The sequence below is a fragment of the Centroberyx affinis genome, unplaced genomic scaffold (assembly GCF_046629955.1).
Source record: "Centroberyx affinis isolate AG114_WGS23_722 - 3 ecotype Tasmania unplaced genomic scaffold, CSIRO-AGI_Caff_v1 ptg001775l_1, whole genome shotgun sequence".
Classification (NCBI taxonomy): domain Eukaryota; kingdom Metazoa; phylum Chordata; class Actinopteri; order Beryciformes; family Berycidae; genus Centroberyx; species Centroberyx affinis.
Genome location: NW_027280168.1, coordinates 494,321 through 521,529, shown reverse-complemented (window position 1 = coordinate 521,529; position 27,209 = coordinate 494,321). Strand labels below are relative to the sequence as shown.

Below are 27,209 nucleotides of genomic sequence, written 5' to 3'. Positions count from 1 at the left end.
AAAGAATCCGTCCAACCACTGCGGGAATTAGGTGGATCATATAGGTGTGTATTTGTTGAGGTGTGTGGTTTTGGCTCTCTCTGGTCTCCTCTATGTGTCTGTGACATATCTGACGCATCTCACATCTGTGCCCATCAAAATAACATAATAATAAAGAGCTGCCTGAGCCCAAGATGTAATGTAGTCATTATTCTGTGAATAATCTTCACCCTCTAAAAGCTGGAGGGTTTTTTTTTTGTCCTCTCCTGTCCTCTCTTCTTCTTCTGTCTTTTTTTCCCCTCTCTGTCACTTTTCTATCCTTTATGTCCATTTCTGTTTCTTCTCCTCCAGGCCAGTGAAGTGACCTCTAGTCCCCTTCCACAAAGTCAAAGAAGATGCACGAGCGGGAGAGAAAGACGGGGAGGGAGGAAAGAAAAGGCAGGTGGGGGCGAGTTAAGAACAAAATGCAGCCAGGTAGAAGCAAGTTAAGAGTTGAACATGCAGAAGCGTGCTGCTCTGAGGTCTGATGTTAAAACACCGGTCTGGATAATGTACAGGAACATGCTTACTTAGCAGTTCATGCTGTCGGTATGAGAGACGTGTGCCTGTTGATCAGAGAAACATGACAATGGATGAGAGGCAAATGAGCTTTGGATGATGAGGGGAGGAGGGAATGCAACAAATAAGGAGGGGTACAGGCCACAAAAAGCGGGGGGGGGGGGGGGGGGGACTCACAGAGGAGCGTGGGAGGGAGGGATGGGGAAGAGTAAACAAAGTAAACAGGAGTGCAGGATAGAGGGAGGAGGCGGTTGCCGTGGTGACTAAGAGAAACCAGAAAGCTCCAGGAGGAAACGACCTGTTTCTCCTTCATTTTGTCTATTTTCATCACTGACACACACAATGAAGAACACACATGCACAGCTGGCTCACAGCACGCACACACACACACACACACACACACACACACACACACACATGAATGCTCACAATACCTACACATTCATGCATCCACACACACGCACGTGCACATTCACACACACGTACACACACATACGCACACATACACGCACGTGCACACACACACGCAAAACTCTTTCACAGTAATGTCTTCCTCTCACATGCTATCTTTATATGCTCTCCCTCTTCCTCTCTCCCTCTCTCTGTACAGTCCTTGCCTTTCTCTCTCTCTCCCTCTCTTCTGCAGTGAATGAGCTGACCTGACAGTGCTCCTCCTCTGCACTGAGTGCTGTGAGTCTCTCTCTGAATTATTTAAAAGCTGGGACCCCCACGAGTGCTTGTCTTCCCCTAACACCCCCTCACGCTCTCTCTCTCTCTTTCTTTCTCTCTCTCTCTCTCTCTCTCTCTCTCTCTCTCTACCTTTCTCTGTCCCTTCCTGTCTTGCTGTCATTCTGTCTCTTATGGTGGCTGCTATTGCTTCCTCTGGTTCTGTCATATCTGGGCAACACTTGGATTAACATATGTACCAGTCTGACTGAGGAATCTATGACTGATTAACACAGTGTGTGTGCATCAAAGGGAATAACTAGTTACCAGATAATGTCCATAATGCAGATGATGCTAATTATGCAATGAACAGTGCATAACACAAAAAACCATGGAAATTCAAGCAGGCATGTGAGATTGACAGTGGGCTGGAGAGACACTGAATGCAGCACTTTCTCCCAAAGACAGACAGACTGATGAGTACTGCCAGAGTCGAGTGTCTGACACTCCAGCCTCTAGTTCATTTTGACCTAGTTTGTATAGGAGGAATAAACAAAACTGAACATACAGATGGAAAGAGGGCTAATGGTTTGTGGTGTCTGTTGTTGTCTAACATTCACATGTCATTTTCCATTAGCTTGGGTTCAAGCTTATGCGACAGTTAGCATCTTCCCTGCTGAGGTGTCTTTGAGCAAGACACTGACTCTTTGCCAACTCCAGGAGCTGTTCTGTCGTCGACCCTGCACTCTGACCTCCCTGTGGAGAGGTCAAGCAAAAAGACAAATTTCTCCTTTGGGGGATCAATAGAGTATTACCAAAAAAAGCGTTTTTTGGACTGACAGTGGGGGGAGGAAATTACTTCACTCCATTCATAAACCAAGCAGGCCGTTCTGTGGGGAAGCTACATCGCTACTATGTCCACGGTTATTCATAGCCCTTTTTGTATTGCATTCTGTCTCTCCTCCCTCCTCCCTCTCTCTTTCTCCTCCCTCTCTCCATTCCCTGTAGAGATGGCCCTACCTCACTCTAACTAATCACCATGGCAACCTGGTAATCCCTGAACAGAAAAATTCTGACACTCTCTCACAAATACACATGCGCACATGCACACACACACACACACACACAGAAACTGGCCTGCATGCACACACACACACACATATGCACACATGGGTGCACACATGGGCACATTCATGCTTGCACACACACACACACACACACACACACAAACACAAAGAGATACTCAGGCAAACTAATACACTGGTGTTTACTGGTAAGACATACAGTATCTTACCACAAACACACACTTCCATGCAACATACACATATGATCATAGCCACATATGGTAAGGATAAAGCTTCTCTGTATTTCTATGAGGAGCTTTATGTGTGAATTGGTGAGGATATAAATATACTACCATTTGGGGGAAAAATAAGTTGTGCGAGTAAATACTATTCATGTATGCATGTTGTATGCATGCTTGTGTGTGTGAGTGTGCATGCATGTGTGAGCTTGTATGTGTGTGTGTGTGTGTGTGTGTAACTGTAATTGATTTCACACTCACTCAGGTCAATGGCTTTACAGCTAAGAGAGAACAGCACACAGACACACTCTAGTTAGCTTCTCTGTTCTCATCTCTGTTGCAGTGCTGTAGGCACATGTGGAGCCATGCTTTGTCTTTCCCTCTCTCTTGCTGACTATTACAGTAATACGCTTTGTGCATTAATATGAAGGAATTCAAGGTTAAAATATATTTTACTTTATTTACTGAATAAAAGACTTACAACATTAATACACAGTCCCCACCACTGTTGCAAAAAAAAAATCTGACAATATAACAGTCACTTCATACACACATCATACATGTATAGGAACATTCTTAGGGGAAAGCAAGTCAATCCATTCAAGATAAGTAAGATAGCTTTTTAATCAGAGAGGCCTCTTATTTAGATTACAGTGAAAAGGCATGTGAATGGACATGCTATTCACTCACATTTATACACACACACACACACACACACACACACACACACACACACACACACAAAATTTGGTTTGCTAGCTGGGTATTCTAATGCTATAAGGCCCCTCCCACTACACTAATTCTAATCAACAAATCAATAAAGGTCTTTCTGTTGACAGTCGGAGTGGTTGGCAAATGAGCCTGATTTTCAGGATAGATCAATAGATTGATTGGCGCGTCTGATGGATGAATGAATACACTCCAATCAGGTGTATTGATCGTATAGATCAAGCCTAACTAGCAGGCATGGCGTTAATTGATGAGGTCAACGCCCCTATGTAAGGCATCTCACTGGGAGATTATACGACTCTCCACTCGCTTCACATATCAACAGACCTGGTACATCTGAATCGGTCCAAGCAAGTAGGCTACAGTAGTTCTTGTGCATTGTTTCAGGTATTACAGTGTAAGAATTCAGTTCGGTTTGTACAGTACAGAGTGTGTAATGCTGGGTTCATGGGAGTGGTTGACAGTAAAACAATTAGACAAATACACAAGGCTGTGAAATGAGGGATTGTTTTCCTTTGAACTATAAATACATTCAGTGCGGTTTGTGTGTGTGTGTGTGTGTGTGTGTGTGTGTGTGTGTGTGTGTGTGTGTGTGTGTGTGTGAGCGGGTGTGTGTGTATGTGAATGTGTGTGTGTGCGTGTGTTGTTGCTCTTCGATAGGAAACAGGCAGCACTGGCAGAATGTGAATTCCTGGTTATTGTAGTGTGAGGTTTTGACCACTAGGCTGTGCATGGAGGAGATACAAATTGAGGCCAAAATAGACAATTGGCATTCAGTAGCAAGAGTTAACATATAAACTTGTTAAGGTAGTACACAGGAGAATCCAAAGCAGCTTATCTTGAACTATGTGGGTATGTTTGTGTATGTCTATGTGTGTGTTTGTGCGCACTTGAGCATATGTGTGTGTGTCTGTGTCTGTGCATCTTTTTGTCTGTGTGCCCGCATGTGAATGTGTGTTTGTCCTTTATGCTCGTTCAGTGTGGCCTTGGTACAGGATGCTGCAGGGTCATATGCTCTGCTCCAGTGAAAGGCAGTCTGTGTGTGCAGTAGTGGTGGACCACCTCAGGGATACTGGTGAAGACACAGCTACTCTGGTCCAGCGTATAGCCCAAGCCCTTACTGCTCTTAGTCTGGGCCACAATGATGTGCACACAACTCTGACTGGTCCTAAAGAAAGCGAGAGAAAGACGCAAAAACACACATATTGTCAGGATAGACTGGCTGCCTATAGAGATTAGACTACACACACACACGCTCACAGCTAACAACTGTGGTAGGCTGAAGAACAGAACGGACAGGGAATACAGATGACAGGAATTTAAGGCTTTGTTCTTTTATTTTTCACTCCAAAACAGACTGTGCGTCCTCAGAGTTCAGTGGAAGTGTAAATGGGGTTAATGATGTGGACTCACAAATGAATGAGCCGTGTACAACAAATGCGCACTCAGGTGCATGCATACACATGCACGCACACAATGCACGTGCACACACACACACACACACACAATGGCGCAGAATTTCAGCTTTTATCCTAGAGAACCAGTACCTTGCATGCCAACCTGGAGCGTCTACGCTAAACTTGACACTTGTTCATGCATTTACGCCTTAGAGAATGTGGCCACATTGATAGCTATCTCTTTAGTACCATCTGCATGTGTAACCGCCTGCCTTAAAAAAATAACCAAATCCAGGCCCAATTGTTGATGAAGGCAGAAAGTATCATTGGACTGGCCTAGATTAAAGTGAAGGGGCCAGTGTTCTCCAATAAAAACACAACAAAAACACCTAAACATATTTAAGTGTAAATGAGTGAATTCATATTTAATCTATATTACATAACAAAAGAAAAAATAAAACTAAATAAAACATATTTCATGTTTAAGCGCAATGCATCCCACTGTCACCATCGACACTGACAATGTGTACATTAATAAACGTGTTTTATTTTGTATATTGCTCATTTGTGCTCAACACACACCATATATGCAGACACATACGCACACTCACTTTAGAGCGATGGAGTATTTGCTGGTCCCTGATTCGCTGTCCCTCACCAGGAAGCTGGCTTCCCTGCAGCGCTGCAGCTGAGCCTCAGCCTGCTGGCGACTCACACTGCCATGGTACCAGCTTGGAGAGGCAAGGGAGGGAGGGGTGAGACACAGAAAGAGACAGCGGATCACTGACATATAGCACAAGGACATATGGAGGTATGTCAGACGTCAGGTTAACGATAGGTGAGAGAGAGAGAGAGAGAGAGAGAGGAGAGAGAGAGAGAGAGAGGGAGAGAGGGAGAGAGAGAGAGAGAGAAAGAAAACAGGTAGAGAAAGATTTACAGCCAACATAAATCAGGTAGATAGACTGACAGACAGACAGACATTTGTGGGATGAATGAGGTAACAATGTCAAAGGTTAACTAGAGAATAATATAAGAGAGTAGAGAAGAAGAGAGATAAATATAAAATGGATGAACAAGATGGAGGCTGCTGTGAAGAGGATAAAGAGGGAGGCCCATTAGAATACAAGGTGCTGCTGACAATGGCTACAGGCTGGAGCCATATATAAACAATCTGTATGTGGCATTGCAGCCAGCAGGCGAAACACACTGACATTCAGCCACAACACAAGAGGAACAAATGCTAACATGCTCTGAGCATGTTACACACATGTTCCATCTGAAAACACAGTGTTATGGGAATGGGATGAAGAAAGAAAGTTTACAGTTGGAATGAATCCATCCTGTCTTCTCAGTGAAGGCTCACCTCAAGGGTGCACCCTCCCTCCAGCATTAACTTACGACACCTTACTGTGAGGATGTGCACTTGAAGGGTGGTGCCAGCTTATGTGCTCAGTAATATATGGCCAGATTCATTTGGAATTTCTAGATTTAAAGGTGCTATGTGTTGTGTTTTGTGTGTGTGTGTGTGTGTGTGTGCGCATGTGTGTGTGCGTGTGTGTGTGTGTGTGTGTGTGTGTGTGTGTGTTTTGTATCAATTACCACATTAACACTGAGTCATTATATAATTTCTGTAAACAAGTGAGATCATAGCCAAGAAGATGAGCAGCCTCTACTGGCCTCTTCACTGCATTTTACATTGTGTGCCACCAGGTTTGATTTTGCATGAAATCTGCTGAGTTGTTTCATGGCACAAAGGGAGATTGCTTTACAGCATAGAACAGGAAGAGGGTGCTGTTCTTCCAGTGCAAATGGAGCTAAAGCTTTCAGAGTCTCTCGCAATGGCAGATGGAGGAACGAGTGAAAAGCTAATGGAACATTTATTGGCTCTTATCCTTTTGTTGCCCTTCAAAACAAATGCATGCAGAGTGACACCAGCGAGGGGAGGGGGGACAAGTAGCAACATCCTCTTTGTGATAGGAAGCAACCTTGGTCTCATTTGTTTAATTAATTATACCCAATGAATTGGTAATTCTACCAAGGAATCACAATTAATTTGGCAGTGATATTTTGATGTTTAAAAATGCTTCATATAGCAACTTTAATGTTTCACTGTTCCTTTCTCTGGATAAACCATCTGAACACCTAGGTTCTAATCTCTTCTCCTCCTCTTCCTCCTTACCTCTGCTTTTCCAGAGGCAGGGTGGGGTCCACTTTGGCCGCCTCCCCATCCAGTGGGGCCGTGGGAGAGGTAGGAGACGGAGGGGACAGTTTGGTGGGGGAAGAGGGTGAGAGGGGTGAGAGCTTGAGGGTGGGGAACGAGGGAGATGGGGGCGAAAGAGGGGAGAGTTTGAGAATTGGAGAAGAGGGAAAGGAGGGAGAAGAGGAGGAGGAGGGAGAAGAGGGGACAAGTGTTTTATGGTTCCAGTTCTTCTGCCTCAGGGTGTGCTGCTGCTGCTGCTGCTGCTGCTGCTGCTGCTGCTGGCGGCTGGAGGCCGAGGAGGCGTTCTCTTTGCTGGGAGAACAATCCACCGCCTCAAACTGAGCTGGAGGAAGCAGGAGAGACAATATCCACCCTTCATGATAATATTCTATCAAAGCATGTCAGTGCTACGAAGGTAAACACATTACTGGAAGTGGGTTCAACAGGGTTGTTTAGTTTCCTCTCCAGAGCAAATACAAAACTGTTGTGGTATTGCTGTACAAATAAATCTCATGGCATCCTTCCTCCACACCCTAAACTCCCACCCCTCCCCATCACCTCTCTCTCTCTCTCTCTCTCTCTCTCTCTTTCTCTCTCTCTACCTGACAGCGCTCTGACGATGTCCTCCTTCCTCCACTCCCAGGGCAGTTCATACTCTCCAGGGGGACGGACGTCAGACTCTGGACGAGTGACAGGGATCCACACGCCCTCACTGCCGCCTTCCAGTCCGCCCTCGTAGGGCGTGTCATAGATATTGGGGGGTGTGGGCTTGCCCTCCTCTCCCTTCCTCTCTCCCTGGCCTCGGTCCAGCAGAACACACACCTTCAGGAGGTCCTTGGAGCCCCGTCGACGAACCTCTACAGGAGAATGGTTATGTAATTGGTTAGTCAAGTCATCATGGACAAATGAACTGGGATTGCAACCACTGGCACTAGGTTCTTCAGCTCTTTCTAGTAATTGAGCTGCTCTCTAGTCACAGATTCCATGATTTTCCCTTTCTGTTGCCATTGGGTTTCCACTCATCAGTCTGCCTCAAACAAATTCAAACAGATATTGTGACGAAACAATTGCCTCACCAGTCAATATAGCATTCACATTTTAATTTGAAATTATTTGAATCATTATTGAACATAATATATTATCATACTATCATACACTACATTAGACCACTGTAGTGCTTGTTAAGCAGTGTGCTCTTGTGTGCCTTAAAATGCACCCAGGTTTGCCTTGAAATTGTTTTACAAGTGTAAAATAAATGAGGGTCCATTAACGTCATTAACATTCATCTAAATTAGCTTGCGATCACACACACACTTTCTGCAAGCTGCCCAACATTCATTTGCATGTGCTTACAAAGCCTTTTGTGACATCTCAAAATGATTGAGTTAGATGTGATATAGATTTATGTGTCTCAACAAACTGTACGCTAGGAAGAGATGGAGACTGCACAGTAGAAAGGGGAGAACGTCCAAACAGAGTCTTGTGACACAAAAAGAGGAATTCAGCCTTAGAGTGAATTAAAAGTGCACTTTTTGTCATTGCACTTTATGGATTGAATTGTGAAATGATGTTATGGTGTTTATTTTATGTTCTACATGTTCTACACTATCTTCAGTACAGTTAAAAATAAAGTCTGTATACATAACACTTGTGTTTTTTGGGCCTACTGTATTGATGAAATATATTTGTTATGACAAGTCATTAAAAATGCTGGACTTTTAGTTGTTGTATTTCTTTGCAGTCCAACAGGTAGCCTGTATGTCTGCACTATTGTGTGACCAAACAATGGAGCTACAGGAAGAAAGGTCAACACAGTCCCTGATTGGCTGGCTGACAAGACCACTTCCTGACTGCTGGGAAGTGATTGGGCGAGACCAGGGGGAACCCATGTGTTCTGGGGAGGGGTGAGGGGTCTTTTGATTCTTTTTCACACATAAGGGACCATAATGTATGTGTGTGTGTGTGTGTGTGTGTGTGTGTGTGTGTGTATGTGTGTGTGTATGGGGGGGGGGAGCACTGGGGCCAACTTCCTATCAAGAGAATGGGGCAAAGGAAACAGAGGCTGGAGACAGGAAGTTGGAAGAGGAAGCTGCACCCATTGTCCCTGCACAACACTGTTCCTATAGCAACCGCCAGCGGGGAGGGAAGTCAGGAGAGAGACTGAGAGTCTGAGGATCTAGTTTTGCTCTAAGTCCCTTTAAAACCAACCCCCCCTCCTTGGGCAATGTCACCAAGAACAAATTATGACTGTGAGATGGAGTGAGTGCAGAAAAGCTGAGCAAAAATGTTTAAAGTCATCCTCGGCAGAGATGCTGATTACAGAATAATGTAATAATTAGACACTTTATTTATAGAGCACTTATCAAAACGAAGTTATGAAGTGCTTTAAAAGATAAATAAATGTAGTTATAGTGTTGGCCAGTGCAGCTCAGCCATTGCATATCTTGATCAGATGAGTTTGATCATAAACAGTGTTGAGTTGTAGTTGGAACCTAACTGGAGGAACTTGAAAATCATCTTAACTGTGGGAGTTAAGGGTCTGTGAGAGCATTACTAAGAAATATTTATACAGTGGTAACGACCCCTGACCCCAGGCGGCTGACCTCACCTGTGATGATGACCTGGGCATCGTAGGGCTCCATGTACCCATCATTCACTCCGGCTCGCTCAGCCTCTCTCTGTTCCTTGGTTTTCTCTGCATCAAAAGGATCTGCATAGTCCTCCAGGATAATCAGCTGAGAGAGAGAACAGACCGGTCAGAGAGCACAATGCTGGGCTGCTACCTATTCACATGTCACATTTACCTAGAGACAACAGAGCGGGATGAGAGAGATTTGATACAGTGTGTGTGTGTGTGTGTGTGTGTGTGTGTGTGTGTGTGTGTGTGTGTGAGTGTGTGTGTGTGTGTGTGTGTGTGTGTGTGTGTACAAATGTGCATGGGTGTCCATGACTGAGTGATAAGTATTGAAGGGACAAGAGGAAATACTTGTGCAAAGAGGTCAGCTCATTGTGTTTGCCTGTTTGATCTGACACAATATAGTGAAACTGCATTGTATTCTTTTGAGAGCATGAGAAACTGAATATGGGGTTATGAACTGAAGTGGGCAGGGACAACACAAAGACAAGCACTAACCTCAAGCCCAGCAGGGGATTGGAGAATTAGACATCACAATAACATTTGTTTGTTACAATGTATATCGACCTTTAATCGGCATGCACCGAGCTCTGTCTGGCTTGGGTTGAATCTAAATCAATAGCAGATGTAATATGAAAATCAAAATAAATTGAGTTGGTGGGAATTGCCGTGGGTCCATCCCTTTAACTCACCGTCGCTGTTTTGATGTCGGACCTTCCCCTCTCGTTCTCGGGGACCTTCTGTTCACTTGTCCCGTTGAGTTTGGGGGTCTTGTCTTGCTTGTCCACTTTGATCATCCTGCTGATGTACGCTTGCGCCAAACTAGTGGTTCTGATCTGACGATTCTCATCTGATGTTCCCGTCTCGACCTTGGAATTCTTGCGACCCTTTCCAGGTGTGAGACTGTCCCATACTGTCCCACAAGAGCTTGTGTTATTACGACCCAATTCAATAGCCGAATTTTTACGATTTCTCCCTGCCAGTAAACCCCCCACCCCTCCATCCTTGCGTTGGTTTCCTTTCAGACTGTCTCGGGAAAACGTAGGTTTGGGTCGAGTTTGTGGGCCAGATTCAGAGGCCGAGCGGACCCGTTCCGTTCCGTTCTTCAGGTTGATGGGAAAATCTCTGAACCATTTTGCCATGATGACTGCCAAAGTATATACACTTTCCACTGATTAAAGGTCTAGAAATGTACGGTGTTTTATACGTTTTTGCATCAGCTTCCCTACAAGAACTATTTTTAAATTTGATTTTTCTTAGAAATCGTGCGCAACAGCACTAACTTTACGCACAGCTATTTTACGCACGTCTCGCTTGACGTTACTACGATAATTTAAACCAAATTTTAAAAATCTATTAATCAACAAATTTAGCAGAGCCTACTTTGTGAAGTTAACCTGACTTCTAGAAACCTGAAACCCTCTGACAGTGAGACAACTTCTGGTGCGTCTTGGAGGTCATTGGCCAGTGCCCCTTCTTTCTTTCACCCTTCACATGCAGGAACAACTATCCCTGCAGCTTGAAAAGTAGCCTCTGCAGAGCGTAAACTCTAAAGAATTGGAAGTTTTTCTTTGAACTGAGTAAAGATCCCATTCCCGGAGCGTGTGATGGTGCGTCGAGTCTGTCGAGCAGGCGAAGTGATGAGATGGAGAAGAAAGTTGTGTGCGCAGAGTGTGGGATGTCGTTGGATTTGGGGAGTGGCTGTGTGGACTGGGCGGGTCGGGATCCACAACACTAAATAATCTTCTGAAAATCTTACCAAAACTCCATCAGTAGCTGGCTTAATAGTAATTTACAAAAAGCCTGACAATTAGCAAAATATGATCCAACATTTAACCATTTTGAGAAATTATTACACCCAGTTTGAAATGGCCTTTTGCTCATGTTGTCATTAGATGTATAGACTGTAGGCCTGCACGCCAACTATAACTCAGATTGTAAAATTATACTGCAGCTTGGCCTGTAGGCTTTAATCAAATGTCATTGTTTACAGTCACTGGCCCAACCAAAGCTGTTGACACTGGGTTGGCATGCACTGACTACAGTGCATCTAAGTATTGTAACCAGTTTACTTACATGCCTTGGAGGCTATACAGCTTGCAGCAGAGGAGAGCTTGTCTAACATTGCCTCATCAGGCCCAGGGATGATGCTGAGGTTGCAGGTCTGCCAGTCGATGGGTGATTGCACCATCTACTGGCAAATCGGAGAAACAGAAATGTGGAGGTATCAGAATATTTTCACCTTTACTCGTTAGTGCTGAAAGTGCCGGTTTGTCTATCTGGGTTATAGTTTTTTTTTTTTTATTATTTCAATTGTAGTTACAGCCTGCGTCAGTTTCTTCCTTTAAGAACATATCATGGACGGTTGATTAAAAACCAGTGAAATCCTACAAATTCCACACCATAAATGATTGACATATCAGCCCTACCAATAGTCAAAGCCGGCGTTATCTAAGGTTCCGCCCACACCGACGTGTTGAGCCAATCACGGTGTTCCCTTTGGCGGGGCTGGGCGGGTCAGTTACATCCCTGACAAAGGTAACAGGTTGCAGTAGTCGCATAATGAACTTATGTTGCTGTCTTAATATGTGTATGAGTAGTTTCCCCCACTTCTTCATGTGGGTTTTGATGGATATTTAAAAAAATATATCTGAGTTATCATCCAGTGCATCGACATAAGGGAAGCGGAGTGTCAAAGAGAAGCAGAGGGATTACTTATTTCAGAAAAAAAGGTATGTTTTGGACTTGAGATAGCCAGACAGCTAACCCAGACAGACAGTATTAGCCGACCTGTCAGACAGTTAGGCGCACTTACTCTTTGTGGAAGGTGTTTTTGCTACTTCGTGGCACTGGTTTTATTTTATAAGTTAGTTCTCCAATCATTTGTTTCTGTGTTGTGCTGTAGCAGCGGGGTTTCTGTTAGCCAGTTTAGCCTGGTAGCTAACGTTAGCTGAGAGTAAACGGTAGTTGATAGTCCGTTGACCAAAGCTGCCAGCTACATCAGGATAACTTTTGAATTTGCGTGGAGCAGGTGCACATACAGTGCAGGATGTAAACACTACTGTGAGGGACATCTGCAAATGGTTATTATAAAAGTGGTTGTCAGTACTCTTGAACCTGACATGTATTCACTGGCATTTCTCAGATTTCCTACAGTGATGCTCCTCAGGTTTAGTTTGAACCAGATGAAACTGATGACGCAGGCAGGGAAGAAACTCTGCAGATTATAATTTTGTGGTGGAAGTGGGGGAAGGGCTATGGGTATTTGTCATGTATTCAATAATTACAACTTTGAACTGGCAAAGCCATTGACCATGTCGACAGAGGTTTATGCTCAAATTGAGTGAGCGTAGCAGAAAGTTTTGCCTGAGGGCAATTCTCAACTCTTGGCAGAAATAAAGGTTAGTCTAATGTTTACAGGTGCAACCAGTTAAATTACTCGAGTGTCCAGATGTGATAAAAATCCGTTAAATCTCCGTCTCTCTCTCTCTCTCTCTCTCTCTCATTCAACATGCTTTATTGGCATGAATGTCATAAGGACAATATTGCCAAAGTGTACAATCGATCTAACAAAGTAAATAGTGAATACTTAATAAGACAAAATCAATTCTGATAGTAAAATAAACAGATGAATATTACAAATTGGAAGATAACACTCTGTGTGTGTGTGTGTGTGTGTGTGTGTGTGTGTGTGCGGGTATGCTAAAACGGGTGTGCGCGTGAAAGAGTGAGAAGGAGAGAGAAACAAGTGTGTGGAATGTGGGAGAAGGGTGGGGCGCATTTATGTGCTCCTAATATGGTGCCATTTGTGTACTATTTGGTAACACTGAAGTCTCTCTTTGTTATGCCAATGAGCTTCATTGGAAGTGGAAAGAGGAATAAATGGCTGTTTGTTTGAGTGTGAAAGAGGAGCAAAGTTTTGAGAGAGAGATTGACTGCTGGAGAGAGGGAGAGGGCCTGGTTTAAGTCGAGAATGTAATGGAGATGAATACTCAGAGGACAGAGTGACTGTCTGTCTGTGAAGGGCAGAGAAGGCAAGAACTACTGTTTTGTCCATCTCGGTTACTAACACCTTCACAAGTCTGTTTATAGGCTATGTCTCAAAAATAAACAGATACATTTGGAGGAATATGCCACAAAAACTGCTGTTTTATCAGTGTTGATTTTAAGCTGACATAGACTCTGTCAGTCTTTTGAGATTGTTTATTTTGTTTTAAACAGGCCTATGTTTACGGTCAGCAAAACTGTTTTAATCTCTGAGATTAATTTTAGATTCATTCAAATATAACATACTGCCTACGCCCAGATATCTCTATTAGTTCTGAGGCTAGGACAGAGATGATCTGATCACAGGAGCCACGCTGACTCACCAAGTCAGCAGTGGCACTTTCATGACTCCACACATTGCTGTTGTGTATTTTCTCTCCACGCCCTTCCTAATCTCCTAATTACATTTTCCATTCCATCTTGGATCCTAGGAGGGAGGCAGCTTCAATTTAATTTACTGTGCGAGAATTCAATTTTAGGCAGAGGGTCAGTCAGCATAACCGTAGGGTAATGTGACTGGCAACAGAGTAGAAGCTAAGAACTAAAGCTTCACCATTGCTAAGCAGGCAATCCTAAAAAGAGCTGGCCTGTAGGTGAAGTCAAATTAAAGCAATGGGGTATGAATGATGCAAGTATAGGGAATCTTTGACTTCCTTTATTTGGAGTGGAGTTTATTTGGACTTGCTTTATCTGGATGGGGGCAAGCCAGCAGCCTATTATAAGAATACAGAGATGCAAAATGTTCTATCCTGCGTACATAACAAGGAATAACATTCAGTGACAGGTTGGTTGCACAGGTATAACCAAACTGATTAGAACTTATTTAATATCCTTCTTTCAGCATTGGAGAAGGATGTTTATTTTAGAGATACGAGAGATGGGGAGAGCAATTGCCTTGGGGGTTGTGAGAAACTTAAAGGGAAGATGCTTGAGGACAGAAATTTCACAATTGAAACAGACTTGCTGTAATCAGATAGACAGGGTAAGGGAGGGAGGGAAAGAGAAGGGGGATAGATTTAGCATTCTCAGAATTGCTGCCCTCATTTTCTGCCCCACATCATGTGGACAATAGGATGGGTTCCCCCTCACCCCTGTCTCTCTAGGACCCAGCACTGCTTACTTCCTCCATGTCACTCTGACACTGTTTATACAGTTTATTTACCACTGTGTGGTAAATAAACTGATGAAGAGATGCAGATGGATAGTTATGAAGAGAGAGAAAGAAATGTGAAATGGAATAGATGGTGTCCAGATCCTACTGACCGTATTGTTGCTACTTTCTGTTGTTGCTGCTGTCCATGCTTCCTGATTACAGTTATATCTAGGGCTGGGCAATAATTCAATATTATCGTTTATTGTCTTTCAGTGGAATCATATCATGATGATATGAAGATTTTTTAATATCATGACACACATTTCTGCTGTCTAAATTGATGATGACAAGCAAATTTTACTTAAAAACTCTCATAAAATGAGGTGTGGTAGGAATATTATTTGAATATTTCTGTTTTGTTTGACATCACACCTAACATTACCATTCAGTTCAATGAGATGAACATTAATTTGATTATTTAACATGATTTTGCATACATGAACCATATCGTGAAATATATTGATATCAAGAAAAATCCTTATGATTATCGTGATATTGATTCAACCATATCGCCCAGCCCTAGTTAGGCCTATGTCTCTATAGGCCAGCTTACATATGGCTTAGCCTGGTTTGACGCACAGCTCACACTCCAGAGATCGCCCCAACCCAGATTAGCATTTCAGATTAAATCAATAGTCATTGTCTTCTGCGTTCCTCATATGGGGCGTCTGTGGCACCTCCCTCAGAGCATGAAGTGTTTGCTTGACCTCAGTCTGAAGACAGTGGGCTGCAGACTTCATGCCCAACTGCACAAATGCTTTGTGACAGGGTGCTTCCTCAATGGTTCCCAAAGGGTGGAAAATCGACTAACTGTGCACTCCTGATGAGCAGGTCTGTCTGTAGACACACGTACACACACACGCACACACACGCAGATGTCCTCAAAGGTCATTCATGACATGCCACTTAGCTGTCTGCCAGCCTAGACATTTAACTGCACCTGTTCTTGCTCCAAAAAATAGTTTCACACAGGAACAATAGGTTAGGGGCAGCATTCACTTCCACGGTGAGTTAGTACAATGTTATCGTTCTTGGCTAACTTGGCTGGCTGCATCTCATTCTGCTCATCCCCAGAAACTGACAGGCAGTGTAGCTGAGCTCTTCCACTCATAAAGCCTCTTCCCTGCAGTGTAGGGTGGATCGGGTTGTTTTAGGCTGTATCAGACAGCTTCCAAGGTCCTTATGGAAATACAAAACTCTGTGTATGTATGCGTGCATATGCAGGCACTCAATTGTGTGGGTGCATGTGTCTGTACGATGCAGTCAGAGTTATATTTTTGATGGTTACGTTGGAAGTCAGCCTGTGTGGGGGATGGTACTCACAGGAACAGAGCATGACTTTGTCTTTTATCACACAGCACACTGATAAGAGAAGAGAAACTGGGTGTTATTTTTCTCTTTCACTCCACCCTCCCTTTCTGTCTCCCAGCCCACTCTTTGTCTCTCACCTTGGAAAGAGTTGTAGAGGAAGAGAAAGGCGTGGAGCACAGAGGTCAGGAGGTGGTGTTGCACTTGGATGGTAATAGGTGGTTTGAAGTCAGCTTAATGAACCAAACAGTGTAATGAACTGGGGATGAAATCTCACAGCATGACCAAACACAAGGAATGACCAGTAGATAGATGCAAGACCAGGAATGTTCAATACTTTATAATTACTAATGCCTAATAACAGGATGGCAGTGACTTGCAGTTTAAGTTTCACATACGTGTCATGAATTGAAATGAGTTACGCATTTAGTGTTATCAGGGCTATATAAAAAGGGAGTGTTAGGGAGTCAATAAAAACAAAAAGAAGAGGAATGACAGATCGAAAGAATGAAGAGGTCATGACTAGTGTAGTCACATGGCTCTTTTCTATGGTACGCCTACTTCATATTCAAACAATCATACTAGTTTTGTAAAATGGAGGAACTGTAAAACAAATGGGAAGCAGGTTGATAAGAGTATAGTAAATTAGTCACTTACTAGAAGCAATGGTGATTTGGTTTGATTGGTTGGGAAAGTTACAAAAGTTGGGAATGGCTTGGTTGATCTGTGCAAGGCGAAAGTGATATGTGGGTGTGTGTTTTCAAGTTAATGACTAATGAAGTGCACTGAGGACAAAGTCCACACAACCAGCCAAGAGCCAGAAACTAAGTGGAACGGTGCCTAAATCTGAGTTTCTGTGTTTGTTTAAAGCAAGGCTGCATGTCTGTGTTTGTGTTTGACAATGGGTTGATTTTTCAGGGTCCCTTGATGACTAGGTATTCCTCATTCAGATTTCCTAATTTGAGGAATTATTTTTAGGGAAGAACAGTTTAAATCAACTTGGCCATCAATGGTATTATAATTATATTATAGCCTGTGGTTTTCTATCTCCTTCCCTGTGTTTTGCCAGTATCAGCAACACCTGCCTCTTTGTTATCTTAGGGAAAATATATACAACCATCCACTTGTTGTAATTCACATAGTTGTGTACACACACATTTCCTCTTCTGTATGAGACAAAGTCAACCAAGAACATTTCAATTTTGCTTACAAAGCTAGTGTAGTTGTAGTTGTAACAGGTGGAGTCAGTTGTAGAGAACGAGCCAAAAATCTGTCATCTTACCCTATACTTGCGTTCTCCTTCTTCTCCTTCCTCTCCTCCCCACTGTGTTTGCAGCATGAGCACAACATCCTCAGGTCGGAAGACCCCGGTGGACTATGGCGTCCAGATCCGCTTCATCAATGACCTCCACGACTCTGGCGGGGGGCAACCTGGGTCCCAGCCCAGGACAAAGACCCAGACCTCCAAATACGGGGTGGCAGTCAGGGTGCAGGGTATTGCTGGACAGCCCTATGTGGTCCTGAAGGACGGAGGAGAGAAGGGAGACTCGTACGGGGTCCAACTCAGGACCCAATACCCTTCTGGCTACAGTAGCCTTCCCCGGAGGAGAGAGAAGGCAGAGCCAGGAGGTCAGGGGGGAGAAGTGGCGGGGGGAGGAGGGCAGGGAGGGGCACTACGCAGGGCCCAGTCCCACGGCTCACTGCTGGACAGGGAGGGAGAAGTAGGAGCAGGCACTGAGGAGTTCCAGCTGCGCAGGCCGCCAGGGGATGGGAGGTCTGGTAGCTATGGGAATCTGGATGGAGGGATAGGAGTAGGGGTGGAGAGAGAGCAGGCTCGGGGTGCAGGTGTGAGAGGGGGGGGCATGGAAAGGAATATGTGGGATGGTTCGTATCAGGCAGGGCTCAATGGGTCACTGGGGAGAGAGAGGGGCAGTCAGTCCTTCCCTGACCCTCCTCAACAAACAGATGAGCCTCACTCTGCTCAGAGACAGACTCCTGTCAACAGACTGATCAGCCGGTTTGATGGTGGTAATACTGGAGCCCAACAGAGAGGGCAGTCTTCTGCACCAGAGGACCCCAGAGATGCCTCCCCTCTCCTCACCCCTAACCCCTACTCACCTCCTTCCTCGACTCACAGCAGCTTGGGACGAAGCCAGGTCTCTGCCACCAAGGTTACTGGCCACTCCGCTAATCAGTGGACTCCACCGGGGCGATATGTTGCCGTGGAGACGCCTGCGGCCAATCAGACAGAGACACAGGTAAGAATAAAATCTGTTAATTTGTGGTTAGGAATTAAAATTGATTTTCAGAGAGCTCCAAACACTGCAGTGCATGCAGCACAAGTGTAGTATTCTGATCTATGTCTGAAGGTGACCCCCGACCTTTTGCTGGACCAGGGTCAGAGTTCAGAGATGAGCAGTGAGGAGGGGCAGGTCATGCAGACCATATACAGCATCCTGAGAGAAGGGTATGGACCTCCATGCTATGCAAACTCCTCCTGAGACACTGTTACTGGCTGAGCTCCTAGACGTTTTCTCCATGCAGTCATCATAATCAATCGGTAATAAATGATTAAATTACTGTAAATGATCCGTCATTTTCACCTTCCCCCAGGACCAATGAGAGTGATGCAGTCATCAAGCACAAAGTCAAGGTTATCTTTCAGAAGATTCAGCGCCTCAAGGTTTGTCCTTTTTAAAGTCTCTCAAGATGTGGAGGGCTTGCCCTTCCATGGTTCCATACATCTGATAAAGAAAACGTATGAGCAAATTATGTCTTTCTTTTGCCTTTTTCTTCACCAGCCCAGAGAGAGCCCCAGGGAGGAGTGGATAAGAGAGAAGAGGGAGCTTGAGAGAAAGGTGGCTGAGCTACAGACCGCCCTGCAGGTGGAAAGGAGGGTGAGTACGGATAACAAGTTTAGTAACAATACTAAAATCATACTTTTCCAGTAGTTTTCTCTGTTGAATGGCAGCAGACTTCATTATTAAACAGAGTAAATCTGCATAATATTTGTACGTGCCCCTGCTTTTCTCGATAGCATCAGACTGTACTCAGTTGATTTCCGCTCTAAAAATGCTCAAAATCTAGTAGAAAACAGGAGCTAAAACTATATACTGTATATATAAGTGTTCTATACTTTTCTTTTCCTTCTGATGCCGCAACATCCATATCACTGCGAAAAATAGGTGTCATTTTGTAATACCCAACCCCAGTGGTGTAAAGGGCAGAGAAGAATAACTTGTGGAGGATGTATTTTAGAGCTTTTAACATTTGGGTTTTGGAGCCTTGGGTGTCTCACTGTCATGAACTGAATTCAGCTGGCTGATTGGAGCCGGCTGCCTCAAGAGGAGGGCGACATTCAGAAACCAACCTGCTGCTTTCACTAGGCTCTAATTACATGGAGCTGGTCCAGCACCACACACACACACACACACACAAACACCGGCCAAGTCCCCTAAAAATTAGAGCAGCAACCACCAAGTGAAGGAAATAGCTGTTGGTTTGTTGTAGATATGATACTGTCCTCTTAAGTGTTTTACTTATTTTCTAACTAATTGTTCTGTAATCTGACCAAGGGGACTGGGGGTTCCTTTAAGTGTACTTCAGATTAATCCTCAAATTAATCCTTAAAGCCCTCTGGCCTGGTCAGAGGTTCACACACACACACACACACACACACACACACACACTAATCTAACTTCAATAATGACTCATTATACTGTATGTTGGTCTAAGGAAGTTGAGCAGGTCTTAAACTCTAATAGCCCTTAAGAACTTAATCCCCCATGTATATATCGATCTGTGGACAAATGCAAGCCTGCTTTAACATTTCCCCAAAGCCCATCGGTTATGTCACCAGAACCACCAAATGTCTTATGTTTCACTGCTCTCATTTATTCTTCATGCGTGCTTGTGCATAGGACTCCGGTGGCAAGTCAGATCCTGCTCTGAAAGCTGAGCTGGAGTCGTGTCTGGATGAAAACCTGCAGCTCCAGGAGATGCTGGACCGGAAGAAGAAGGAATTACACCAAACACAGTCTGAGTGAGGATTCAAAAGCACTGATACACACAAATAAGGAATATTTTAGGGGTGTTGTAATGTGGTCTACAAGTCTTGGTGGTAAGGCTTGAGAGGGGCGAATGACAAGGCCATTCTACTAACAACCACATATTCATCACAATTTCATAAAATTTAGACCCTCCCAACAAGCAATTACTGAAACCTATTTACTAACTAGTGTGTTGTAGTTGCTTGAATAAGGAGCATCATTCAGTAGTGTCCTGTTCAGTGTCCTTTTGTCCTCCCAGGCTGACTCAGCTGCGTATGGATAGGGAGAATGCAGAGGCACGGGCCAGAGAGATGGAGGACCAGCTGGCCGAGCTTCAGGATGAACTGAGGAGAGAGAATGGCAACAAGACGGTACCACACACACCTAACGTCCTCACAGAAACACACAGATACACAGAGTGAAATTATCTCACCACCAAAACCACCTAGAGTAAATGACTTTAGATGGCTATTTTTACCGTGTAGCATTTGAAAAGCTGAAATAAACTTCAGAAACCAATTGCAAAGTTAGAAAGGATTAAAAAGGACAGGATTACCTCCAACATTTCCTTTTGGAAAAGTTGTATTGAGTTTTGGTAAGCACATCAGCAGTAACGCACAAAGGCAGACTAAGACTTTGAAAGCATGATGTTAATATATTCCCTGTGTTTGTAGGACCTGATGTCTTGTCAGGCGGAGCTGTCTGAGGTATGCCAACTGAAACAGAAGCTGGAGGAGACGCTGAGACAGAGAGAGAGGGAGCTGACGGCTCTGAAGGGAGCTCTGAAGGAAGAGGTGGCCACACATGACAAAGAGATAGAGACGCTCCGAGAGCAGTACAGCACCGACATGGAGAGGCTGAGGAGCAGCATGGAGCAGGTGTCTCAGGTACACACACACAGTTTCACACTTAACCTTCAGCTACACTTCACATGAAAAAGTTTTTTTAGTGCGAGGCAAAGTGGGCAAAGTCAGTTCACAGCAACAGCCAGATCCCTTGAGCAATACACTGTACTGCTCAAGCGGCACCACTCCTGCATGCTCGTCTGCTCTGACTCTTTTAGTGACATAACATTTACATTTTAGGCATTTAGTTTAGTTTTCCTCTTATTCAGAGTGACTTACTTACAAAAAGTGAACATGTAGGGTATCAGTGTCTTGTTCAAGGCTACTCTTGTTGGGATTGAACCTGAGACCTTCTTGTTATGGAATGGTCCCTAACCCCTAGGCTAACCTGCAGCACATAAATATATTTGTCAGAGATTTATAGTGAGTAATGATGATCTGGTGCTCTAAATTCCAAATTTCATTAAAAATGAGGGCCACAGTTGCAATATCTTGCAGTGTTTCCTCAAGAAAGTTTGTCAGGTTTTTTGTTTAACAGGTTGGAATGAAACAGCATTTTGACCATGTGAGTCTGGAACTCTCCATTGAAACCAATGCTAATGACCTCTAGGTGGATTGGTGTATCTTGACTATTAAATGGTACGGATGAAAAACTATGTCCACTATATTTTCAATTGTACTCTCTCCCATTTCAGTCTCAGGCAGGTATTGAGGCAGAGCGGTTGCGTGTGAACGCCTCGGTTCGTTCCCTACAGCAGCAGTTGGAAGACTGCAGAGACGAGAGCAGCCACTGGATGGAGCAGTTTCACACCACCAGGGACGAACTCCGAACCACCAAACAGGAGTGAGTCATATTGTTCAAGAAGCGTATTCATCATTGCTTACCTTGTCTATATGGACTTTACACCACCACCCTCTTTGAATCATTCCTCTTTTCACCTGTTGCTCTATTAACGTGTATCCACCTCTTCTCTTTCATCCTACCTGGTCAATGTTTCTCCCCCTCTCTCTGTCAGAGAGCCATCCAGCAGCCCTGAAACACCGTGAGAGTCACTAATTGAACTGCATTTGTGTTTAGATATGTAGACTTATAGATGTGGCTAGTTGTGCTAACGACTGTCTGACTGTAGTGTTCAAGACCATCTATCACTTAACACACCTAATGTTTGAACACTTCATGTGAAGCAGGAACATGATGGTACAGAGGCATGGTGTGCTTGGTCTTATAGTTCTGTGTGTTAAGCATTTTGTTTTATTGTAGGCTTCTTGTCTCTGAATATGTCTGACTGTAATGCGGTAACAAGAGATTGAAGAATTATGATTCATAAAATAAATTGCTTATTGACTATGTCAAAGCCAATTAAGCGCACTTGTGATTAAACTGAACTACTTATGATCAGACAATCAAGCAGTGATATACGTGCTACCATTTGTTCAGATCAATTGTATGTGCACATTTTTCAGACTGCTGCAAGCTCGTCTGGACAAAGAGGAATTTGAGGAGGAGTTGAAGGAGCTCCAAGAGCGAGTGAGCACCATGAAACAGCAGATACCAGACCCCAGCCACACACAAACTCTCAACAAGGTGCAGTAAATTACACAGATAAGCACCGTGCACATGCACTTACACACACACACACACACACACACACACACACACACACACCTACATGCTCACTGATGCACACATGAATGGCCCTACCTGCCGGAAATCTTGTGTGATGCAGAAATTTGACTGTCATGTTGTTTATATTTCTGTTCAGGAGCTCCAGCGTTCCCATGCTGACCTGCAGAAGGCCCAGTCTGAGGTGGATAAGCAGAGGACAGATTTTGATAAGAAGGTCATGGAGGTCATCTCCTTAAAAAAAGCTCACCAAGAGCAGGAGGCAGAGCTTAAGTATGAGATTGACAGGCTTAAAGACCAGTTGCAGAGAGCAAAAGATGACTTTGCCAAGGCACAGGAGAAAAACAAACAGGTTAGTTTAATCTCACACTGAGGGGCTTGAACATTGGGAGTATTTGTACATTAAAAATCAGCACTGTCTCTATATTTTCTCTCTCTATCCTTCCTTTGTCTTCCTGCCTATAGCTTCCAAACCCAGCCGTCATTTCAGAGCTGGAACAGAAGCTTGGTGAGGCACTTAAAGAAGCGAGCAGTCTCAGAGAGAAACTCTCATTGGCTGAGGAGGATCTAGACACCAGTAAAGCGCGTCTGAGCAGAACTCAGACGGAGCTCAACTCTCTCCAAGACGCTCAGCTGGAGCAGGACGAGGCTAACACACGTCTCAGAGAGAAACTCTCACGCTTAGAGGTGAGGTCTCACACTTGCATACACCACAGTATGTCAGAGGCTGTATTAATCCCAGTGTGTTAAATAATCTCAAAGGCGGAGACATGTTTGAGCAGATGTGAACAACCCCTGTGATTCCCTAGGCCCAGCTGCAGACCAATGCCACAGAGAGCTCAGAGGCAGAGCTCGCCCTCCACACTGAGGTGAGAGGGTTGAGGTCTGAGCTGGACGAGGCCAAGAGAAGAGCCTCCCGCCTGGGCCAGGAGCAGCGGGAGCTCAGCCTGCGTCTGGAGGACAGGGAGAAAGAGAAGGAGACACTCGCACAGACCAACAACCAGCTGGAGGAGATCAAACGACAGCAGGAGAGAGCGCTGGAGAAACTCAACAAGGAGGTAAGAAGGAGAGATCCTTCTTTTTACCTTTTTCATACTGCCAGTGCAGCCTGGGACATCTTAATTAATTGCTCAGTAGAGAATATCTAGCACAAAAATTTCATCCAATTCTCTTTTCTCTCTCCCTCCCTCTCCCTGTCAGTATGAGTCTCTGTCAGTGTCCTCCAGAGAGGAGGCGCAGGCTCTCAGGGTTCAGCTGGAGGAGCAGAGAGAGAGAGCACGCAAGGAAACACAGGAGGCCCAGCGTCATGGAAACGATGCTCAGGCAGACCTGGAAAGAAGCCATATGAATCTTAAGAGACTGGAGGAAGAGGTGTGTGGAGTGTGTGTGGAGTGTGTGTGGAGTGTGTGTGGAGTGTGTGTGGAGTGTGCGTGGAGTGTGCGTGCGTGCTTGCCTGTTTGATTGTGTTCATGGGTCCGTGAAGTGACATAAAATTCAAACTGGCATGCATATTGTTTTTATTAGGAAAATTCTGTTTGGCCTGAATGTTTCTAATATTGTTGTGTGCCTAACTAGACCCAAAACAACAACATTAGTTGTGCATGCTTGCTTGATTGTATTCATGTGAGTCTTGGTGATATAACATGCAAAGTGGCACGCATATTTTTGTCCGGCCTGAATGTTTCTAATATAGTTGTGTGTCTAACTAGATCTCCCGTCAGAAGAAGGAGCTCCTGCTTGTATATGAGGAGAGAGACAACCACCAGCTGGATAAAGAGCTTCTGACTAACAGACTGCGCCACCTAGAGGGAGAACTGGAGGCCAGCAAAAACAGCCACAACGACAAGAGCCGGGAGATTCGCAGCCTGGAGGTAGGATATGTGCATATAAGACCGACATCTGGGAGAGGATAAACCAAGACTAGAGGGCTCTCAGTTGTCAATTTTAACTTTTTTCTTCTTTTCTCTTTCTTCGTAGTAGTAGTTTTGCTCTAGATATATTTCCTTACATGAGTCTGTATACATTTATGGTCACTATTTCTTTTTTGCTGCTACAATGACCCAGTTTCCACTCATTGGGAATAATCCTGTGCGCACAGACAACCTAATAAAACACCTAATAAAGTTCATGTTATCTTGTCTCTCTTGTCAGGACAAGCTGAAGCGTGTTGAGCTGGAGCTAGAGGAGGAGAAAGGCAGTGTGGAGATGCTGACAGATAGAGTGACCAGGAGCAGAGACCAGATAGATCAGCTCCGCTCTGAGCTCATGCAGGAGAGGTCGTCCAAACAGGACCTGGAGCTGGATAAGAACGCCATGGAGAGACATGTACATGCAGCACTTCTGTGTTCACTGACATTTTTTTAAGTGACTAATCACTGTATGAAGTCTTCACATCTGCCAAAACATGCTGTTCACTCTGGTCTGAATCAATGATTTCTTGCACAATTTCATCTTCCCACCCTGACCCTGAATTTCGTTTAATCTGCCCATGTCCTTCTCCATCACTGTAGATGAAGGAGCTGAGGAGTCGTGTGGCTGACATGGAGGGCCAGTCCCGCTCCTCAGCAGGAGTCTCCCAGCTGGAGAGCAAGGTGCAGGAGCTGGAGGAACGCCTCCGCAGCGAGGAGAGGTACACTATACTGCACACATTATTCCTGTAGATATCCATTCTGCATCGCATCACTATTTTTACCTCCGCCGAGGTTATGTATTTGCCCCTGTTAGTTTGTCTGTCTATCAGCAGGATATCTCAAAAACCTGAACAATTTCTGTTAAATTTGGTGGACAGATAGGCCTTGAACCAAGGAACAATTAATTAGGGCTTGGTGGTGATCCGGATCTGAGATTCCTGCCATTAGACTGTTATCTTTTTTTTAGCCATAACTATGTAACTAGCAAAGATAGCGACTTGATGCCAAATACTAAGGGTATGTTTTAAAACTAAATGATAAAAGCAAGTTGGAGAATTGTTCATCCTTGGTGGAGGTTTGCACTCTCCTGGTGTTTTCTAGGTGAAACCTTTATTTATCCAGGGAAGGTTGACAGAGCAGGCATGTGTTTTTTTTAGCAACACTCCACTGCACATTCATACAGTTACACACATTTACACCTTGGAGCTGCCCAGTAAAACCAGACTTTTATAGTTGGCCACTGAGCAGATCCATCAGCAATGAGGTGGCAAGTTGCTCAAGGGCATCTCAGCTGTAGTTGTTGAGGTCAGTTGGATTTCTCGTTCATTTTCTTACATCTCTAATATGCTCCCTCTTCCTCTTGTACATGTAAAGAGAGAAGAACTCTATGGTGGCGTCCCAGCGTCGTTTTGAGAGGAAACTAAAAGACCTTAACATGACATTGGACGAGGAGAGACACCAGCACATTGAACAGAGAGACCAGGTATACACGCATGTTCACCAGCTACTGTATGTTCTTTGTTGATTTTACTCTCAGATATACTGTATATGAGTCAGCTACTGCCTTGTACACTTACAAACACACTCAGATACACACACAGTCTCATGCACGTACACATCTGTCTGTGTTGCAGCTGACTCTGAGAGTGAAGGCTCTGAAGAGGCAGGTGGACGAAGGGGAGACGGAGGTGGACAGGATAGATGGACTGAGGAGGAAGGCTCAGAGAGACATGGAAGAACAGATCGAGCTCAAAGAGGCCTTGCAGGCCAGAGTCACAGCGCTGGAGACTGAGCTCAAGTAAGCATTTCCCCTTTCTCCATCTCCTTTCTTCCTTTCTCATTCAGTCTGTGTTACTCCATCTATGCACTTTTGGCAATGATTATGCAAGACGCTTCCTAGCAGGCAGCTTAGTCACAGCAGTATGTGTGAGAGAGAGAGACCATTTCCAGTTACTTGTGTCACAGTATGAATACAATTCAAAATAGATCCTGCTATTACACACAATTGCCGAATGGAGCATCCTGTTTGAGATTCACGCCTTCTCTCCAAGGCACAGTATTTCACAATATGATGTGTGTAAAACAGTTGTCACCCGGGTGTGAAAAGGTATTTCATTAAACCAAAATGCCGTTACTCATGTGCTGCAGGGGAAATAAAACCACAGAAGCGCTCACACTCGTGCCAGTGAAATATATCTATTCCATCATGTGACCAGCAGAGGGAGTGTTGTGACCGGGTCTCTCCGGATGATGACCTACTTGAGACTGTAGAGGCTTGTTGAATAGGGGGGGAAAAAAGAGTTTAAAACACACATGATAGCACAGGAATTAATGGATATTGCAGCTATTAATAGATTAACAATAAAAGGACAAGAGTTTGTTACGACAGTTTTTGATGGTAATGATTGTGATGATGGTGATGGTGGTGTGTTACAGGAGGAAGACCCAGGCGGCAATGCGACCAGCGTTGGACTCGTCCGCCCTGAGCTCAGAGGATGACGACGACAGCCTGTATGACCCCTCCACCATCACCTCCATCCTCACCGAGAGCAACCTCCAGACCAGCTCCTGTTAGAGTGGCACCCGGGGAGGGGGGGGGGGCGGGGGGCACTTAGCACTGCAGAGGGAAAGATAGGGAGACGGATAGGTTAGCTGCTTAGGTAGACTGGGAAAAAAGCCAAAAGGCAAGATAGAATGCACTACAGACAGAGAGGGAGGGGTACGAGGGCCCGGGGAGTTAAATGACACACTGTAGAGGTTAGTAGGGGCTCCGCTTTCTAAGCATTAGAGTGAATGGGAGGAAATG

The 27,209-nt window shown here is 44.6% G+C and overlaps 2 protein-coding genes across 2 annotated transcripts; one reads left to right on the top strand and one right to left on the bottom strand.

Annotated features, from left to right (window-relative positions):
- Positions 1-3,009: 3,009 nt before the first annotated feature.
- she (Src homology 2 domain containing E) lies at positions 3,010-11,084 on the bottom strand. The gene is made up of 6 exons (XM_071529260.1): positions 10,160-11,084; positions 9,441-9,567; positions 7,435-7,689; positions 6,812-7,175; positions 5,244-5,363; positions 3,010-4,403 (listed from the first exon to the last, which is right to left on the bottom strand). Exons 1-6 carry the CDS (start codon positions 10,607-10,609, stop codon positions 4,211-4,213), a joined length of 1,509 nt encoding a protein of 502 aa, XP_071385361.1. The 5' UTR covers positions 10,610-11,084; the 3' UTR covers positions 3,010-4,210.
- A 979-nt stretch (positions 11,085-12,063) lies between these two features.
- On the top strand, positions 12,064-26,978 carry LOC139652246 (cingulin). The gene is made up of 20 exons (XM_071529252.1): positions 12,064-12,199; positions 17,312-18,233; positions 18,345-18,442; positions 18,589-18,658; positions 18,777-18,872; positions 19,896-20,017; positions 20,284-20,395; positions 20,699-20,911; positions 21,565-21,713; positions 22,334-22,454; positions 22,633-22,845; positions 22,959-23,180; positions 23,303-23,551; positions 23,694-23,864; positions 24,203-24,364; positions 24,645-24,818; positions 25,004-25,122; positions 25,778-25,886; positions 26,038-26,201; positions 26,840-26,978. Exons 2-20 carry the CDS (start codon positions 17,313-17,315, stop codon positions 26,976-26,978), a joined length of 3,624 nt encoding a protein of 1,207 aa, XP_071385353.1. The 5' UTR covers positions 12,064-12,199; position 17,312.
- The last annotated feature ends 231 nt before the right edge of the window (positions 26,979-27,209 follow it).

Coding starts and splice junctions, on each gene's coding strand:
- she (XM_071529260.1), bottom strand. CDS start 10,609: ATGGCAAAATGGTTCAGAGATTTTCCCATCAACCTGAAGAACGGAACG. Junction 9,568..10,159: donor CCGACATCAAAACAGCGACG/GTGAGTTAAAGG, acceptor TCTCTCTCTCAG/CTGATTATCCTGGAGGACTA. Junction 4,404..5,243: donor AAATACTCCATCGCTCTAAA/GTGAGTGTGCGT, acceptor CGCTTTCTTTAG/GACCAGTCAGAGTTGTGTGC.
- LOC139652246 (XM_071529252.1), top strand. CDS start 17,313: ATGAGCACAACATCCTCAGGTCGGAAGACCCCGGTGGACTATGGCGTC. Junction 18,234..18,344: donor CCAATCAGACAGAGACACAG/GTAAGAATAAAA, acceptor CTATGTCTGAAG/GTGACCCCCGACCTTTTGCT. Junction 24,365..24,644: donor GGGAGATTCGCAGCCTGGAG/GTAGGATATGTG, acceptor CTCTCTTGTCAG/GACAAGCTGAAGCGTGTTGA.